General features: G+C 36.6%; 1 protein-coding gene across 2 annotated transcripts in view; it reads right to left on the bottom strand.

Moving 5' to 3' along the window:
• The window catches only part of SLC30A9 (solute carrier family 30 member 9), an 82,577-nt gene that overhangs the window by 24,771 nt on the left and 37,322 nt on the right, over positions 1-20,484 (bottom strand). For both annotated transcript variants that reach the window (XM_032334190.1, XM_032334191.1), the window contains 4 exons: positions 19,112-19,170; positions 13,413-13,480; positions 11,099-11,201; positions 1,451-1,506 (listed from right to left, as the gene is read on the bottom strand). In XM_032334190.1, coding sequence (XP_032190081.1) covers positions 1,451-1,506; positions 11,099-11,201; positions 13,413-13,480; positions 19,112-19,170 — 286 coding nt within the window. The remainder of the gene's footprint in view (positions 1-1,450; positions 1,507-11,098; positions 11,202-13,412; positions 13,481-19,111; positions 19,171-20,484) is intronic.

Genomic DNA, 20,484 nt, shown 5'->3' with positions numbered 1-20,484 from the left:
GGTGTATAAAACTAATCAGAAAAAAATTCTTTTCTTGACACAGTAAAATACTATAATGATGTTAATAAGTAGATAAGAAAACTAGTTGTTCTCTGTAATTGCTTACTGATAGTTCGAAGATATTCAAAATACACTACTGTTTATAAAAAAAACAGTAGTGTCTTGAGATGCCTGGGTGGCTCAGTTGGTTAAGCGTCTGCCTTTGGCTCAGGTCATGATCCCAGGGTCCGGGGATCGAGCCCCACATCGGGCTCTCTGCTCTGTGGAGAGCCTGCTTCCTCCTCTCTCTCTCTGCCTGCCTCTCCCCTCTCTGCCTGCCTCTCTGCCTGCTTGTAATCTCTGTCTGTCAAATAAATAAATAAAATTTTTCCAAAAAAACCCCCCAAAAAACAAAAAAAAAGGCATTTATATAAAACACAGAAATAGACTCCTTTATAGAAATAAAAGTACATTATTTTGACCTAAGATGGATCAAATTTTATTACTGAAACTTGTTAAATAAATGATACACAAGGAATTCTAAAGTATTATGGGAGCACCTGGGTGGGTCAGTCATTAGGCATCTGCCCTTGGCTCAGGTCATGATCCAGGGTCCTGGGACAGAGCCCCGAATCAGGCTCCCTGCTCAGCGAGAAGTCTGCTTCTCCCTCTCCTATTCCCCCTGCTTGTCTTTAAAATAAATCTTTAAAATCTTTAAAAAAAAAAAAAAAAGGATTAGGGGTTATGTTAGTAAAAAAAAAAAAAAAAAATATATATATATATATATGTATCTCAAATAACTGATGTGACTCAATATAAAAGAATACTCATTTTACAAATAAACAATTTTGAAATGTTAGCAGAATACTAAGTCCCAATAGAATTAAAATACATTAAACATGAATTTCATAAAAGTTTTCATTAAAATTTTATTTTTATTTTTTTAAAGATTTTATTTGACAGACAGCACAAGTAGGCAGAGTGGCAGGCAGTGGGAGAGGGAGAAGAGACTTTCCACTGAGCAGCGTGCCCAATGTGGGATTTGATCCCAGGACCTTGGGATCATAACCTGAGCTGAAGGCAGCCGCTTAACAGACTGAGCAACCCAGGCATCTGGTTATCATTAAAATTTTAGATTCAGTGCTTCTTAGTCTAAATGTAGAATAAAACTCTAAGATTAATATATGTGTTTTGCTTTTAATTATCAAATATGAAGAGGACAAGATCTCTATGCTGTTACAAAGCAAAAATATAATTTAAAAACAAGTTTCAAATTATATCTTGAGTTTATTTTGACACTGTGGTTGAATCCTGTATCTTAGATACTATTGTGAAAGAAATGACCAAATCTTTAATACAAAAATGCAGATATACAAATTGCAGGAGACTTCTAAAATTCGACTGCTTGTATTTCAATGACTTGCTGCCAAAAATAAAATAAAATAAAATAAAATAAAGGCAATGTCCTTACGGATGAGTAGGATCTGGTGTTTGAACAGACTTACTGATGCCCACTGCTAGTAAACCCTATGGAGAAGAAGAAAGGATAAATAATTATTAGCAAGATGGAGAGTATAATAGAACTAATCTGGAGTGTGCAATCTGACAAAAGCAAAGAACTACTTCACACGCACATATACAACAGCCCAGCAATTCCGGTTTTCAGTCTTTACCTTAGAGAAATAAAGATTAACCCTGAGGGGTTCAAAACACCATTGCTTATAAAGAAGAAAAATGTGAAAGCAAACCTAAAAATCCATCAATAAGGAATGGCAAAATAAATTATGGTGGTGCCAAACCACAGTTACTTCTCCAACAGTTTAAAAGAATGAAGTGGAGACACAGCTTTCTGTACTGACATGGTAAAAGCTCCTACACATACCATTAAAGTGGAAGAAAAAAAAAATCAAGTTTAGGAACAGTGTGTAAAGTACAAAAAAACTTATGTCATTTTTGTAGACAACATATAATGTAAGGTATAGGAAAAGTTCTAAAAGAATACATATTCAACTGTTTATACCTCTGAGGAGAGAAGCAGGATTAGGATAGTAGGTGATAGCTAGCTGGTATTTTAATAGGAAAATAACATATTGCTAAATAAACAAAAGATAGTTAAAATTTTAAATACCATACATTGTATACAGATACACACATTTCTACTAAAACTTCAAAGCCATGCAAAGGAAGTACACTTATCAATATATACACAGCAGTGATTATTGGGGCATAGAAAGAGGGAATACAGATGTAGGATTAATTACAACTAAGATTTTATTTCTTAAAAAAAACAAAAACAAAGTAAATATGGCAAAAATACCAACATGTCTTTGATCCTAGTTATCACCTCTCTCTCCTTCCTTCCACCCTCCCTGGACTCGATCTTTTCTTCCTTTCTTTACTTGGTTTTTCAATTGCATCTTTTGTTAAAAAAGAGTTATCCACTGGAAACTCCTGATATTAGTAAGCTTGTTCCTAGTAAGTCCTTTCTATTCTTTTTTTTTTTTTTAAGATTTTTATTTATTTATTTGACAGAGAGAGATCACAAGTAGGCAGAGAGGCAGGCAGAGAGAGGAAGGGAAGCAGGCTCCCCGCTGAGCAGAGAGCCAGATGCAGGCCTCAATCCTAGGACCCTGGGACCATGACCTAAGCCGAAGGCAGAGGCTTTTAACCCACTGAGCCACCCAGGTGCCCACTCCTTTCTATTCTAATTTGATGTGAATTTAGATAAAAAGATTATCTTATTAGAATTATTTAAAACAGAAGGCCTCTGAGTGAATATCCTACATGATATTATTTGCCTAATCTGGGGCTTTTCCATTTTGTCAGCACGGTATCAAATAATCAGACAGGTAAAGCTTCAAGATAACCAAATTCTTCATAGATGAGGTTTCCCTGTAGGTTACAAAAAACTTGACAGAGAGGCACCTGGGTGGCTCAGTTGTTAAGCTTCTGCCCTTCCGCTCAGGTCATGATCCCAGGGTCCTGGGACTGAGCCCCACATCGGGCTCCTGCTCTGCAGGAAGCCTGCTTTCCCTCTCCGACTCCCCCTGCTTGTGTTCCTGCTCTCATGATCTGTCAAATAAATAAAAATCTTGGGAAAAACAAACAAACAAACACCTTAACAGAAACATTCTCTCTAGTAAAAATAGAGATTACACCATCTTGAAATGGCTAAAACAAATACATGACTGGACTTTTAAGTTTTGATATCGGAAATCCTACCCTAATTACAGAGTATTACAAGTTTTTTTCTACTGGATTCCAAAGAAAAAGAAGGTTAAAACTACCTAAAAGAGGGGCACCTGGATGGCTCAGTGGGTTAAGCCGCTGCCTTTGGCTCAGGTCATGATCTCAGGGTCCTGGGATCGAGCCCTGCATCGGGCTCTCTGCTCAGCAGGGAGCCTGCTTCCCCTTTTCTCTCTGCCTAACTCTCTGCCTACTTGTGATCTCTCTCTGTCAAATAAATAAATAAAATCTTTAAAAAAAAAAAAAAAACTACCTAAAAGATGATGGCTTTTCAGTGAATCAAACCAAGAAATGAGAGCAAATTAACACAGAATTCTTTTAAACTTGTAAATTAAATTGAAATATTCATTAATTCACACTGTGTATATATATGCATGTGTTTATAATGCTTACAAAATAGCCAATGGGTATTCATTATTTCTAAAGTCCTTAATATTCAGGTTGGCCATGCAATGAAGTGTAGGATAACAAGTTGTTCATTAACTGAAATGTGGACCAAACTTGTTAGTTTTTCCTATAAAAATAAGATGTCACAGAACATCCCTAATCCTGTCCGCCTCACTCCCCACAGGGGTAGGAGTAGCAGGAGATAGATTTCAGACCTTTTTCTGCACAATTACAATGTGTGTGTGTATACATAAATAAATATACACACTAATATATATAGAGATATATACATATCAGTTATATAAATATAACCTACATCTGTTTGGTTTGCAGCATAATGAGTATTAATATCTACTGGCTAAGAAGCATTATAAATGCTTCCCCCTCCACGATTATCCTTTCCTTTTTTGATTTTTCCTTAAGTATCATACTATCATGCAACTGCTTAAATGTTACCTTGGACTATCTTTCTAGTTGTTTTGACCTCCTTACAGAAGACAAAGCAAAGTCTAATTTCTCCTAAATATTACATTATAAACTCAGGTGTTCAATAAGTTCCTATCAATTAATATTAGTGATGTATTATATATTATTTAGCAATAAAGTTTTAAAAAATGAGCTGCCACAGAAGTTGCCAACCTAGGTATCACTAGAGGCACAGTCTAAATCTAAAACTTGAGGTCGTTTAGTCTCTCAGAGGTAAGGAAAAAAAACCACTATAGTTATAAAAATATTCAAACAAATTAATTTTTTAGTAACTGAAAGTTTGTACCTTTTGACCACATTCACCCATCTCACCCACGCCTACTTACTCCCTGTCTCTGGCAACCACCAACCTGTTTTCTGTCAGTTGGGGGTATTTTTATTTTATTCCACATATAAATGAGATCATTCAGTATCTATCTCTGTCTGACTTTATTTCACTTAGCATAATGCCCTCACAGTCCATCCATGGCAGGATGGACTTTTTTTTATTCTTATGGCTGAATAATATCCGTGCATGTGTGTGTACACATACATACATTTTTTTAATCCATTCATCTATCAAAATCGACATTTAGGTTGTTTCCAAGTCTTGGCTATTGTAAATAATTCTGCATTGAGCATGAGGGTGCAGATATCTTTTCATAGTGTTTTGTTTCCTTTTAGATAAGAATTCCAGAAGTGGAACTGCTGGATCATTTGGTAGTTGAATATTTTTTTTTTTTATGAACCGCCATACTATTTTTCATAGCATCTGTACCAATTTACATTCCCATCAATAGCATACAAGGGTTTCCTTCTCTCTACATGCTTGCCAACCCTTGTTATTTATCTTTTTGATAAGTCCTTCTAACTGGTGTGAGGTGATAGCTCATTGTGGTTCTGATTTGCATTTCCTTGATGATTAGTGATGCTGAGCACTGTTTAACCCACTGAGCCACCCAGGTGCCCCCTGATGCTGAGCACTGAGCACTTTTTCATGTACTTTTTTGGCCACTTCTATGTCTTAGTTGGAAAAATATCTATTCAGATCTTCTGCCCATTTTTTAATCAGACAGGACTTTTACTATGGGGTTGTAGGAGTTCTTTAGAATTAATTTTTAAAAATATTACTATACTTCTAAAATAGTTTTATTTTGTTTTGTTAATAGGCTCCAAGCCCAGTGAAGAACCCAATGTGGGGTTCGATCTCACAACCCTGAGACCATGACCTATGACAAAATCAAGAGTCAGATGCTTAACCAACTGATCCACCCAAAGGCCCCTAAGATAGTTTTCAAAAGACCATAAGAAATACAATTTCCATCTACTCAGTAAGGCCCTGTTGATATCTTTTTCATCAAAGCCATTCTGACCACTTTAATCAAGACAAACTATTTACCAAGGATTCTCAAAGCACCAACACCACATGACTTTAGCACTTATTTACCTCTGTTGCTGCTCGATCTATTACAGAAATTAATTTGTTTTTCTAGTTAGAACACTAGCATTCTCATTGTAAAGAAATCAAATAGAACAGGAGAGGGAATCATTTAAGAGTCTGATGGATATTTCAGACTATCTTCATACATACTTGTAAATAGTTTTTTAATGTTGCTTTTGTGAATATATTTGTGCCAGATTTCAGGGAGGGGTGTGTGTGTGCTTAAAAAAAGATTATCACAATCTACATGACGTCTTTTTGCACTTTATTATTATGGAAACTGTCAACATAGAGAGAGATGGGTAAAACATTTTTTAAAAACCCAACAGAACATTTCAATAAATTCAACTCATCCATTGCTTAGCTTTAATAATTGTAAATATGTAACATATCTGTTTTCTCTGATCCATACCCACACCCCCCATGAATATTTAAGTAAATTGGAAGCTTCATGCCATTTCATCTTTAAATATTCTACCTGAATGACTAAAACTTGAAGGCATTTTAGGAAATTCAGACACAAGACTATTATCATACTTTTAAATATTAATACTAATTCCTTAACATTTTAAAATATACACTCAGTAATCACATTTCCACATATGGAAATTCTAAATTTGTGGTAAAATGCACACACAATGAAATGCAAGAATCCTGAATATACAGCTCTTAAAGGTTTGGCAAATCAATACCCTTGTAACATATTTTCCCATCAAGACACAGAACTTTTCAATCACCTCGGAAAATTCTCCTGTACCTCTTTTCAGTCAGTCTCTCCCAACATCAGAGACAATCATTTGCTGAATTTTTAAAATTGTTTTTATTTTACTTCTAGTAGAGTTATTAGACAGGGTTACATTAATTTCAGGGATACAATATAGTGAGTCAACACTTGCATACATGACCCAGTGTTCATCGTAAGTGCCCTCCTTAATCCCCATCACCTCTTACACCCAGCCCCCACCCACCTCCCTTCTGGTATATATCCAACTACATATACAGCCAACTACATATCCAACTATTCAACTACTAGTTAAGAGTCTGTTTCTTAGTTTGTGTCTCTTTTCCCCCTTTGCTCATTTGTTTTTTAAAATCTACACATGAATGAAATCATATGGTATTTGTCTCTCTCTGACTGATTTTATACTCTCTAGCTACAATCATGTTGTTGGAAATGGCAAGACTGCAATCTTTTTATGGCAAATAATATCCCAAATATATATGTTTATATCCCCCACAACTTCTTAATCATTCACCTACTGATGGACACTTGGGCTGCTCCCATATCTTGGCTATTGTAAATAATGCTGCTGTAAACAGAGGGGTGCATGTATCCCTTTGAATTTGTGGTCTTGTATTTTTTTTTGAAGATTTTATTTTTTTTATTCAACACAGAGAGAGAGCACAAGAAGAGGGATCAGGAGAGGGAGAAGGCAGCTCCCTGCCAAGTAGGCAGCCCAATGCAAGGCTTGATCCCAGCGTCCTGAGATCATGACCTAAGACGAAGGCAGACACCGAGTGGAATGAGGCACCCAGATGCTCCTGTGTTCTTGTATTTTTTGGATAACACACAGCAGTGCGACTACTGGATTATAAGGTAATTCCATTTTTAACTTTTTGAGGAAACGCCATGCTGTCTTCCATAGTGACTACACCAGTTTGCACTCCAGTACACAAGCATTCCTTTTTCTTAACATCCTTGTCCACAATGGTGTTTGTGTTTTTGATGTTAACCATTCTGACAGGTGTGAGGTAGTATGTCACTGCAGTTTTGATCTGCATTCCCCTGATAAGGAGTGATGCTTAGCATCTTCTCATGTGTCTGCTGGCCATCTACATATCTTCTTTGGAGAAATATCTGTTTATGTCTCCTGTCCATTTTTTAATTGGATTCTTTGTTTTGGGGAGTGTGGAGTTGTATCAGTTCTTTATATATTTTGGAGACTAACCCTTTACCAGAAATGTCATTTGCAAATATCTTCTCCCACTCAACAGACTGCCTTTCAGTCTTGCAGACCGCTTCCTTCACTGTGCAAAAGCTTTTTATTTTGATGTAGTCTCAATTCTTTGTCAGAGAAATTACTGCCTCTGTTCTCTTCTGGATTTTTATAGTTTCAGGTATCATATTTAGGTCTTTAATGCATTTTGCATTTATTTTTGTGTACAGTGTAAGAAAGTTGTCTAGTTTCATTCTTTTGCATGTAGCTGTCCAGTTTTTGCCAACACCATTTACGGAAGATACTTTTTCCCACTAGATAGTCTTTCCTGCTTTGTTGAAGATTAATTGACTGTATAATTGTGGGTTTATTTCTGGGTTTTCTAATCTGTTCCATTGATCTATGTGTCTATTTTTGTGCCAGCTCCATACTGTTTTGATTAATATGGCTTTGTAATATAACTTAAAGCCTGGAATTGTGATACCACCAGCTTAGGTTTTCTTTTTCAAGATTGTTTTGGCTATTCGGGATGTTCTGTTGTTCCACAAAAATTTTAGGTTTTGTTTTAATTTGGTGAAAAATGTTGGTATTTTGATAGGGACTGCATTTAAATCTGTAGATTGCTTTGGGTAATACAGACATTTTAACAATACTTGCTCTTCCGATCATGAGCATAGAATATCTTTCCATTTCTTTACACCTTAAATTTCTTTCATCGGTATTTTACAGTTTTCAGAGTATGGGTCTTTCACCTCTTTGGCTAAGTTTATTCCTACAGACTTTATTATTTTTGGTACAAATGTAAATGTGATTGTTTTCTTAATTTCTCTTTCTGCTGCTTTGTTATTAGTATACAGAACTGCAACAGATTTCTGTATGGTGATTTTGTATGTTGAGATTTGATTTAATTCACTTATCAGTTCTAGTAGTTTCTTGGTGGAGTCTTTAGGATTTTCTATATATATCATGTCATCTGCAAACAGTGAAAGTTTTGCTTCTTCCTTATCTATTTGGATGCCCTTTATTTCTTTCTGTTGTTTGACTGTTGTGGCTAGGACTTCCAGTACTATGTTGAATAAAAGTGGTGAGAGTGGACATCCTTGTCTTGTGTCTGACCTAGGGGAAAAGGTCAGTATTTCCCCATTGATTATGATGTTCCCTGTGAGTTTTTCATGTAAGTACTTTATTTGTTGATGTACGTTCCCTCTAAACCTACTTTATTCCGGGTTTTTATTATGAATGGATGTTTTACTTTACTACGTGCTTTTCCCCCATCTATTGAAAGGATCATATGGTTCTTATCCTTTCTCTTACTGGTGTGATGTATCACACTGATTGATTTGGGAATACTGAACCACCCTGGAAATCCAGGAATAAATTCCACTTGACTGTGGTGAATGTTTATTTTAACGTATGGCTGGATTTGGTTTGCTAGTATTTTGTTGAGGATTTTTGCATCTATGTCATTAGAGGTTTGGACTGTAGTTCTCTTTTTTGGTGGTATCTTTATTTGATCTTGGTATCAGGGTAATGCTGGCCTCAGAGAATAGATTTGGAAGTTTTCCTTCTTCTATTTTTTGGGATAGTGTCAGAAGAATAGCTATTAACTCTTCTTTAAATATTTGGTAGAATTCACCTGTGAAGCCATCTGGCCCTGCACTTTTGTTTGTTGGGAGTTTTTTTTCTCCCCCCCCAAGATCTTATTTATTCATTTGAGAGAGAGAGAGAGAGAGAGCAAGCGTGCGCACGAGCAGGGCAGAGAGGCAGAGGGAAGCAGACCACCACCCCCAAGCAGGGAGCCAGATGAGGGGCTTAATCCCAGGACCTGGAGATCATGACCTGAGCCAAAGGCAGATGCTTAATCATCTGAAACACCCAAGCAACCCTGGAGTTTTTGATTACTGATTCAACATCAGTTGTTCAAATTTTCCATTTCTTCCTGCTTTAGTTTTGGTAGGTTAATTTATCCATTTCTTCTAGGCTATCCAATTTGTTAGCATAAAATTTTTCATAATATTCTGACAGTCTTTTGAATTTCTGTGATACTGGTTATTTCTCTCTCATTTGTGATTTTTGAGTCCTTTTGTTCTTGATCAATCTAGCTAGAAGCTTATCGATTTTGCTGATTTTTTTTTTTTTTCAAAGAATCAGTTCCTCAGGGTAGCTGGGTTGGTGAAGCATCAGTTGGTGAAGATCTGACTCTTGATTTTTGACTCAGGTCATGATATCAGGGTTGTAAGATCAAGTCCCATGTGGAGCTCCATGGTAACAGTGGAGTCTGCTTAAAATTCTCTCTCCCCCACTGCTTATGCATGGCAACCACGCTCTCATTAAAAAAAAAAAAAAAGGACCAACTCCTGGTTTCACTGAACTATTGTTTTCCTAGTTTCTATACCATTTATTTCTGCTCTCACCTTTATTATTTCCTTCCTTCTGCTGACTTTGGGTTTTGTTTTTTATTCTTAATTTCATAAAAATCTTTCCTCATTTGCACATTCAAGGAAAGGAATTAAAAATCCCAGTTTATGGGCCCCTAGGTGGCTCAGTCAGTTAAGCATCCAACTCTTAACTTCAGCTCAGGTCATGACCTCAAGATTGTGAGATCAAGCCTTATGAGATGGAGACCGTGATCAAGATTGTGAGATGCTCAAGACTGTGAGCATCAGGCTCCACGCTCAGCAGAGGGTCTGTTTGAGGTTCTGCCCCTCCTCCCTCTGGCCCTCCTGCTGCTCATTCTCTCTCTGTCTCTAATAAATAAAATCTAAAGAAAAAAAAGAGTCTAATGTGAAATCACTTTAATTCACTAATCACTTGTGATTATTTTATAGCTTTATTTTTTTCAAGACTTTCTTTCTTTTTTGAGAGAGAGCGAGCATGCGTGCACATGAGAACATGAGTGCAGAGGAGGAGCAAAGAGAGAGGGACAACCAGACCCGACACTGAGCATGGAGCCCAGTGTGGGGCTCGATCCCAAGACCCTGAGATCACAACCTTAGCCAAAATCAAGAGTCAGATACTTAACCCACTGAGCCACCCAGGTGCCCCAATTATTTTATAGCTTTATTCAAAAAACTTAATTGGTCCTCATAGTCATAAGAAGTCATATTCAGAGACCAAATTTCTACCTAATGATAAGAATCTCTTCTACAAAAACCTTTGCCCAACACTTAGTACTAATAATCTTGTACTTCATATTCCATTGTTGTAAGTTCTTAAAGCATAACAACCTGCTTTAAAATCTGATCAGGGGCACCTGGGTGGTTTAGTCAGTTAAGCATCTGACTCTTGATTTCCGCTCAGGTAATGATCTCAGGGTTATGAGATCTAGTCCTGCACTGGGCTCCATACTGGGTGTGGAGCCTGCTTGAGTTTCTCTCTCTCCCTCTGCCCCACTCCTTACCCACTCACCTCATTTTCTCTCTTAAAAACAAAAGTAATAAAGAAGATCCTTGATTTAAAAAATAATAATAAAATACTATGATCAATTTCTATGTACTTCACCATCAAAAGTAAAAACAACTTTCACTTTATTCCTCAAGCCAACTATAGGAATCATTCTGTTTTTAAATAGGTCAACTTTCAGATTAAAGCCTTAAAAAAAATTTACTTTAAAATTAACAAGAAAAAAACTTTTACACCTTACCTGATTACAAGTATCAGATAAAGAGTGTATAGCTTCAGAGAACATACTTGCTGAACCCGTATAAATCCAGGCAAGAAATTTAAAGAAGCAGTTTAATCCATTGCTAGGAGAGAAAGATAAAACAATTTAGCATAGATTTTGATAAAAATTTCTACCAAAAGCTTATTTGAGTACGTAAACCTCTATACTAGATTGTGCTCCAAGTAAATTAAAAAGAATCTCTAACCTTTTAAGAATTTATTATACTTCAGGTAACAAGGGAATAAATTTGAAAAATACAGATTATGATATCATTAAATATTCCAATGAAGAAACATGATATGTGTAAATAAATTACTTAAGTGTATTTTGAGAACTGCTGAGAAGAGAATGTTTTATATTTGGATGAAGTAAAGTTAGGAAGGAAATTAAGTGTCTTATGTAGGTGAAAGAGATCTATACTTGATATTGTCCAGCATACTAATGACAAAACCAAGACTCTGGTGAAAGTCTAGTTACTTAAACAGGCCAGATGTGAAGGTGCCATATGCCAGAGGTGAAAACAAATCGAGACCAAGCAGTCTCAGAGTCACACTAGAAGATAATAGATGCTAAAAATGAACAGCTAGCTGTTCAGATTCCAACAGTAATGACTGGCACTGTTCATCTTGGGCACTACACTTAGCCACTTACCATGTTTTACTGTAACACTATTATTATATAAATATTAATATCCTCATTGTATAAATAAGGAAACCATACATCCCCTTCCAGCTACCCTTTCTCCTCTTTTCTACTTCAAATAATTTCTTGAAAGGATTGTATCTCCTCTTGCTGTCTTCATTTTCCACATTTTGCGTTAAGTCTTCGGTCCATTTAACAATGGCTTATGTTTCAGATACCTCAATTATTATTAATAGCACAACTGTTTCTTGCCACCAAACTCCTGAAAATACTTTAGTATTTTCCTTAATCCCCCAGAAGCATATGCCACTATTTTCTTCGAAGACTGTCTTCCTTGGCATCCATGATATCCCTGATCTTCTTTCATTCCAGATTTGCTTTCCTTTCTTGCTTGCTCGTTCCTCTTCTTCTGTCTCCTCTGCAGGCTCTTTCCTCTACCCACTTCACAGATGTTCACCTTCTTCAAGGTGTCCTCCTAAGGGATTTTTCTTCCACACACTTCATACACATTCTCCAGGTGATCTTTAATTACTCCTATGGCGTTAATTATCATCTCTATATCAATAACTCTCAACTCTAAGTCCCTAATCCAGCTTTCCTTTGTGAGCTTCAGACCAACCTATATCAAAAATTATTAAGTACCTATTACGTACTGGGTATTATATTAAGCAGTTTACATATATTACATACATTCTTCCAATGAAGAAAGTTTTAATTGCTAACCTCACGTTACTGATGGGAAGAACTAATGCTATTGACCAACTCCACTTGGGTGCCGTACAGGTAGATCATTAAACTCAAAACTAAGCTCATCATTTCCTTTTCTGCCACCCTGCCCCTCCTTCAAGTGCTCCTTTTCTCAGTGATGATGCCGTAGCTATCCAACTGTCCAAACCAGAAGCCTGGGCACCATCCTTGACCATGCCTCCTAAATATTTCTTGGACCTAAACATGCCTTTCCATCCCTACCTTCATTATCTCAGTTTAGTGCATCATTGTCTCTTCTCTGCATTACTGTACATGATGTCCTCAAGTCTAGTGTCACTCTAATCCTTAAAGATGAGAATTATGAATTCTATCTTTGTATTTCAAGACCCCTACCACAATTCGTGACATGTCATATGTATATATTTTAGAAATAAACAAACTAATGAATTACGGAATTAATACTTTTAAATATCCTAAAATAGACTAATCAGCAAAAGAGAAAAAAGAGAACAATAGGAATCAAAAAGACAGAAGGAAAAAGAAGAGGCACAAATATCAGTTATGTTCTTCCAAGATAAGTGGGCAAAACAAGAATGTAAATATTGTTCAGTGGATATGACCCAGGCTTGTTTACTCAAAAACTGATCTCAGCCAATTCACCTTTCTAAAAAACTTCTATCAACTCCAATGAAAATAAAAGAATTTTCAGAGAGCAACTATTCTTAGATCCTAACCACTCCAAAAACAGACCCAGCACAAGCATGGATATCTATGTGGACTCTTCCTTCAACACTTTACTGACAATAATTTTAAAAGGTTCATTCAACTTCCTTCTATAATAACATAAACATCTAACTCTTCACCTAAACACCAAGTAATAAATTTTTACATTCACAGATACACACATTAAAAATAATATATTTTTATTTTAAGTGGTACTTACATGCAAATGGCAACCATCACCACTTTTCCTGGCCCTTTAAAAAAAACTGATGTCGTTCTGGACCGTGGCTATAAAAAACAGACAGACAAAAACACACAAAAAATCTTTTAAATTTCCAGAGAACAGTTTGATGCTTATAAGTGATCTGACACACCAGAAAATATGTCCTCTATCAAACCCTCTAAACATCTAGATTTAGTTATTTGCTCCCTTTTCTCTAGAATCTGCATGTTAAAAAGTGAGAAGACAGAAATTGAGAGCATATGTGAATCTCTTTCCAAAAACTTAACTGTCTCTTTGTAAGTAATTTCCTGCCTGTTGCCAGGAAAGATCTGCAGTGGTTTCACAGAAACTAGGGATAAAATGATAAAAATGTATTGAACTAAAATCGAGACACTCTAAAATTTTTCCACTTCTTGAGCAACTTAACTTTTAAGGAACAGTCAAAGCCAAGTTTGCTTCTCCAATTTAACTCCTTATTACTCTCTAAATACCAAAGACCTCAAGTGATAATGTTGAATTCCAAAACAGACCAAAACAAAAGAAACAAGCCAAGTAAAGAAGGCTATTTATCTTGAGTTAAAGGTAGTTTCGCTGTTCCTTCAATGTATACTTTGTTTTTTCTCCTGCTCTGTCCTCTCCCTGGAATGCTAGCATCATCTTCTACCACAACTGGTCCAGCTTTTACTCATCCCATTCCATGTTAGGCCAACTGGTACTTTTCTATTTAAAGCCATTCTTGGTCAGTCACAGAGAATACTCACTCTGCTGCACATTTATTATTGAACTTTACATTTCTATTAAAGCACTTCATATAGTCTGCCTTATGTCATTTATTCAAGAAATATTTATTGTGCAAATACTACATGCCTGGCACAATTCTAGATGCTGGGACCTGACAGTAAACAAGAGTCCTGCCTTCACTGATCTCACAATTGAGTCCAGGAAGATAGAGAATAAATCCATAAACAAATACATAACATCAGATAATAATAAACATAATGAAGAAAATAAAACAGAATGGAGAAGATCATGTATGGGGGGAGGGTGTATGTGGAAAGGGTTATTTTAGCTAGAGTATGAAAGAGGTTCAAAGATGAGAAGGCAGCAACCATGAAAAAAATCTGAAGAATGGTTTCAGGTGGAGTATACACACAGGACATTTAAAGACGTGGAAAGAAATAAGCTTGGTGTGTGGAAAGAACAAAATAAGGTTGATGTGACTGAGAGCATAGAAAGCAAGGAAAATGGTAGGGGTTGAGGACAGAGAAGGGGGCAGGGACCATATTCCACAGGATTTTGGAAACTATGTTAAGGAGTATAACTCTTGTTCTACTGGCAAAAAGAAGGCACCATGATTTTAAGCAGATATTTGGTATAGTCTAATTTGGGTTTTACAAAGACAGAGCTTAAAATGCAGAGAAGAGGGATGCCCGGGCAGTTCAGTCAGTTAAACATCTGCTTTTGGCTCAGGTCATGATCCCAGGGTCCTGGGATCGAGTCCCACATCAGGCTCCTTGCTCAGCAGGAGCAAATTATGGGGACAAAGCAGAGATGGAGAAAACAATTAGGAGGGTAGTCCAGGTGAAGGACGGTGATGATTGAGACTGAGGTTTCAATAAGAGGCATGGTGAGCAGCAGTTACATAGGTATCTATCTTGGAGAAAATGCCAGTTGGATCTGCTAATGGGATTTAAACATAAAAGAGTCTATAATGAATCTCTAATATTTGGAGACCGAGTAAATAAGCAGAGGAGTTTTTTGCAGAAGAGATGAAGGAAGTGAAGGTATTAATGAAGTCCAAGGAGAACCAGGAGAAAGACTATCTTGGGCTCCTAGAGAACAAGGCATTCCAAGGAAAAAGAATACTTCTGCTGGTGACGGGCACTTGACTATTCCTTCCCTCTTGGATTTCCATGAGAAGAGACTTGCCCCTCCCGATACTGGCGGCATCCCCTCCTCCCCAGTGGCTGTCTGGGGGTTGACTAAGTAAGTTTAGTAAGGTAAATTTAGAAGAGAGTGCTGGGCATATTTATGAGCTCCCTCCTTTATTTTGGGAGTTGGTAGACATTCTCTTCTGTTCTTTCACGGCTCTGTATTTGGATAAGACAGGTAGAGGTGTCAACAATTTACTGGTTAAGTCTAAATCAGAAGAATCTTGAGGTGCCTGGGTAGCTCAGTGGGTTTAGCCTCTGCCTTCAGCTCAGGTCATGATCTCAGGGTCCTGGGATGGAGACCTACATCGGGCTCTCTGCTCAGCGGGGAGCCTGCTTCTCCCCCTCTCTCTCTCTGCCTGCCTCTCTGCCTACTTGTGATCTCTTTCTACAAATAAATAAATAAATAAATCCTTAAAAATAAATAAATAGATCAGAAGAGTCTTTAAGATCTAATGTAATGGACTGGGACTCTGAAAAACAGATGAGGAAAACAATTAAGGAGTCAGATTTCAGGTTGTTACTGGGGTCATGCCATGTAAGAGTTACTTACTTCTTGGTAAGTCACCACAGCTTATGGCAGTTTTGTTCCTTGCACACAGACCACAATGGCCCTGAAGAGGGACAAATAGCCCGCACTGAAACTGCAGGTCCTCTAAGTCAGGCTGCTGCAGCGTACACTTGGATTCCATAGAATTTCTATAGAATTGGCTGGTTATTGCCAAGAAAGCTGAGGTGAGATTTCATATCAGGAATTAGGAGAGAAAAATGCCTATTTAAATTTCTTCTCACTTTTATAGTGTTTTGCAGTCAGGTCTGCAGACCGCGATTTTAAAAAACACCTCCTACGTTCCCTTTGGACAACAGAACACAAGAGAGAGCTTCTAGATTTTAAGTGTTAAGGCCAGCTCTTGACAATGTGCAATTAGATGCCCCCAAATTCTGTTTTGAACTGCCTCCAGAGCTAAGACCAGGAATTAGGCAGGAAGAAACCTTATCCATATGATTTTACTTGAACTTAGATTTGCAAACCATAAACGCTGACCATGGCTCTAGATTTTTGAGTTCTATTGTTTATTAATAAATAAAAACTAGAGTACATTTGTTTTATTATGAGAATGTGCTGTGTCCTTTGGCTGAATAAAGAAAAACAAAACTCCAAAAAATTATTTTAGGAACAGTAAAAAAAAAAAAAAGCAGAGAGATAAATGAAAAGATGCTGTTTAAAGTGGAAGATGAGAAATATGTCTTTAGAAGAAAGGTGCAAGAACTTTTGGGATAAACAAGACAGACAAGGAAGGAAAATGAGATCTTAAAAAGTAGAATAAAATGTTTTAAGGAAAAAAAGATTTACGGAGCTCAAATAGCTGATAAAAAAATTATTACAGAAAAGGTGAAAACATGTTGGTTGTTAGATCAGAAATAGTGACAAAGTCCAAGGAAAAGCAAGAGATCTACAAGGAGCCAGGATTCACAACACCCTTGGGAAGCATCCTATTAAAGCCACCCATAAACTCCACAATAAAAGCAATTGGAGAACTGACCCTTAGAGAGCAGAATGGCCAACACGCTGGAAATTACTGAAACTGAAGATGGGTTCATCAAATATTTTTTCTATTTTTGTATATATTTGAAATTTTTGATAATAATTTTTTAAAATATTGGAACAAAAACAGAAAATGTGGCAATATTTCAAAAACGACTACCAGCAAATCAGCATAAAATACTCAAAGCACTACTGACACTTCAAAATTATAACTGCAAGTGGAGATAAAGGTACTTCTAATGCTCTAAAGGACTATCACAAATGATTTCACAGAATTAGAATTCTAAGGAAAGGCACAAGAAAGGAGAAGTGTATTAAAGGAGAAATGTATTAAAAGGACATTGAGAAATTAGATATCAGACAGTTAGATACTGTTCTAATAAGAGAATGCTTTTGGCAGACCCAGAACTAGTGAGTTCATATATATCACTACTAGAGTTCCTCTAATACAAAGTAAAATACCACAGAAAATCAAGTGGATCAAAAGGTGGGGGGAGTAGAAGAATTTCATATTTAATTTAAAAATATTAAGTATTTAGCAGGAATAGCCCCATATATTTCTGGAGAATGAAAGCAGTAGGAGAGTGAAGGTTTTTTTCAAAAATATGGGAACAGTAGAAGGGAATTAGAGTGTTATCCTATTACTACCAAAAAAAAAAAAAAAAGAGTATAATAGAAACAAATTCTAGGGGGCACCTGGGTGGCTCAGTCAGTTAAGCGTCTGTCTTTGGCTCAGGTCATGATCTCAGGGTCCTGGGATCAAGTCCCACATCTGGCTCCCTGCTCAGCAAGGGGGTCTGCCTCTCCCTCTCCCTTTGCCCTTAATTGTGCTCTCTCGCTCTCTCTTGCTCACTCTCTCTAATAAATAGATAAAATCTTAAAAAAAATTCCATTCAAACCCTGGAACTTCTCAAAGTTGACAAGTATGAATCCTCAAAAGGCCTCTAGTGACAATGAGTTCAGAAGTCAGTAGCTACTCTCAAAAATCTAGTGACCATGAACCCCTTCATGGGAAACAGACAGAACACCTAGGAACAGATTCTCCGAGGAGGCAGGTCTCGCGAACCTATGTTATTCCACAGCAGCAGTGAAGAGGCTGGCTCCTGGGGCAAAGATTCTACCAATGGGATGCCAGAAACACAAAACTCAAAGAGGAAATTAAGGGGTTCTGAAAACAAAGAAAAGAACAAATAAAATATGACTAGAGTCATCACTGCCAACCAAAACTTTGCCAAAAGGGAGCAATGTCTGAAAGTAACTCAGAAGAAAGGAGACAATCTGCACAGCTAGTCTTTTCTCCAAATAGGACCTTCACTTCTCTACAGGAGATATCTCCCAACCAAGTTTAAATGCAACGTTGGCTCTGGACATGATTACTTGGTATGTTGGAGGTACTGGTGACTTTGATAAAAGCCATTTCAGTGGAGTTGTGGGGATGAAAGCCCAAATGAAGAGGACTCAGAAAAGAATAAGAGGTAGGATGATAAAGGTAAACTTTCTATACTGGTCTCAGTATTAACTTCCTTCTAATAGGAAGTATTCTGGCACACAAGTAGATAAGTTAGTAAATCTGGGGATGAAAAGTGAGGTACTTTTATCTGATTACATCTATTTTTTTCAGTGAAAGATGAAGCAAGGTCATCAGCTGAAGAGAAAGGCTGTAGGAAGTTTGGGAAGACAGGAAAAGTATGCAACAGCTGTTTCACAGAGTGAGAGACTGAATGCATTATGGAAGTTCAGTAAGACTGTCAAATAATATTGTGTCCATGATTTTATATATACTCATAATAATAAGTAAGAACAATCAGAATGGCTGTGTAATTTTCTTGTCCAAGGGCTAAACTTTTGGAGTACAAGCAGAGAAGTGGCAGTTTGAATATTTAATCAGGGTTAGAAGTAGGAGAGAGGACAAAGGAACTTAAAGGTGTATACAACAGTTAAATTTTACTAAAAACCTAAGAAAATAAAGTCTTCTCCCTTACCTGTATCTATATACTTATGGTTTATAACATGTTATGAATTTAAAGAGAAATTATGTCCCAGTTTTTTTAATTTCAAGAAAACCAAACAGAGACAGATTATGTAATTCAGTAAATTACACTGTGCTTAAGAAAATCTTGAATTATGATCAGACATGCTAAAATTTCACAGTGGACTGATACTAAAATTTCACTGTGTAAAAAAATACACATGTAACATTATCAGAAAGAAAATCTTACCTTGGTGTTTCCCAGGAAGTCTCTATATTCTCTTAGTATCTTTTGGTTTCTAAACAGCCCTTTATAAGAAAAGAATTACAAAATACATTTAGCTCATACATATTCTATCAGTCATGTTCTACACTAACACAATTATTCTCTTTAAGAGTATGTGAAATATTTTCTATTGGCTATCAGTAACAGTACCAGATTATTATAAAAAATCTGGATCTGCAACCTGGATAAAAAATGGGCAAAGGACTAGAACAGACCTTTCTCCAAAGATGACATACAAATGGCTAACAAGCACATTAAAGGATGCTCATATCAAACTCCTTATGGAAAAATGCAAATTAAAACTACAATAAGGTATCACCTCACACCCACCAGAATGGCCATTATCCAAAAACAAAACAAAACCAAGCTCAGAAAATAACAAGTGTTGGCAAGGACGTAAAGAAAGTGAAAACCTTTTGTATGCTGGTGGGACTGTAAAATGGGGCAACCGCCGTGGAAAGCAACATGGAGGGTTCCTCAAAAAATTAAAAACTACCATATGATCTAGCAATCCCACCTGGAGGTATACATCCAAAAAAAAGCGAAAAAAAAGAAAAAGAAAAAAGCAAGCAAGGTCTCAAAGAAATATTTACATACTCCTATTCAGAGCGCCACTATTCAGAATAGCCAAGAAGTGAAAGCAACCAAAATGTCCATGGATAAACAAAAGGCGGTACATGCATACAATGAAATATTATTCAGATTTTAAAAAGAAGGAAATCCTGGCATACAGATAAACCTTGAGGACATTAAGCTACGTGAAATCTCAGTTAAAAAGACAAATATTGTATACTTCTATTTATATGAGTCAAATTCATAGAGACAGAAAGTAAAACAGGGTTACCAAGGGCTACAGGTAGGAGAAAAGGGGAACCATTTGTTTACAGAGTTTCAGTTTTATGTGATGAAAAAGCTCTGGGAAAAAATTCCTAAAGATTTGTTTCTTAACAATGTGAATATACTTAATAATTCCTTTAAAGTGACAAATTCTGTTGTGCTTTTTAACACAACAAAAAAAGGCAGGGAGAAATGCAATGACAGAAAGGTGCACTTTTAAAAATATTTATTTATTTATTTTAGAGGGTGGGGGTAGGAAGGGCCAGAAGTAGAGGAAGAAAAAGAATCTTAAGCAGGCTCCATGTCTACTGCAGAGCCTGAGGCTGGGCTTGATCTCACAAGTCAGAGATCATGACATGAGCTGAAATCAAGAGTTGGACACTTACCCAAATGAGCCACCCAGGCGCCCCAGAAAGGTACTTTGATATAAGATTTCTCTTCTCAATATTATCTAAAAATATTAATTACTTAATCTTGATAGAAGTACCAGTTCTTCAATT

The sequence above is a fragment of the Mustela erminea genome, chromosome 2 (assembly GCF_009829155.1).
Source record: "Mustela erminea isolate mMusErm1 chromosome 2, mMusErm1.Pri, whole genome shotgun sequence".
Lineage (NCBI taxonomy): Eukaryota > Metazoa > Chordata > Mammalia > Carnivora > Mustelidae > Mustela > Mustela erminea.
This window is presented reverse-complemented; position numbering and strand designations above follow the sequence as displayed.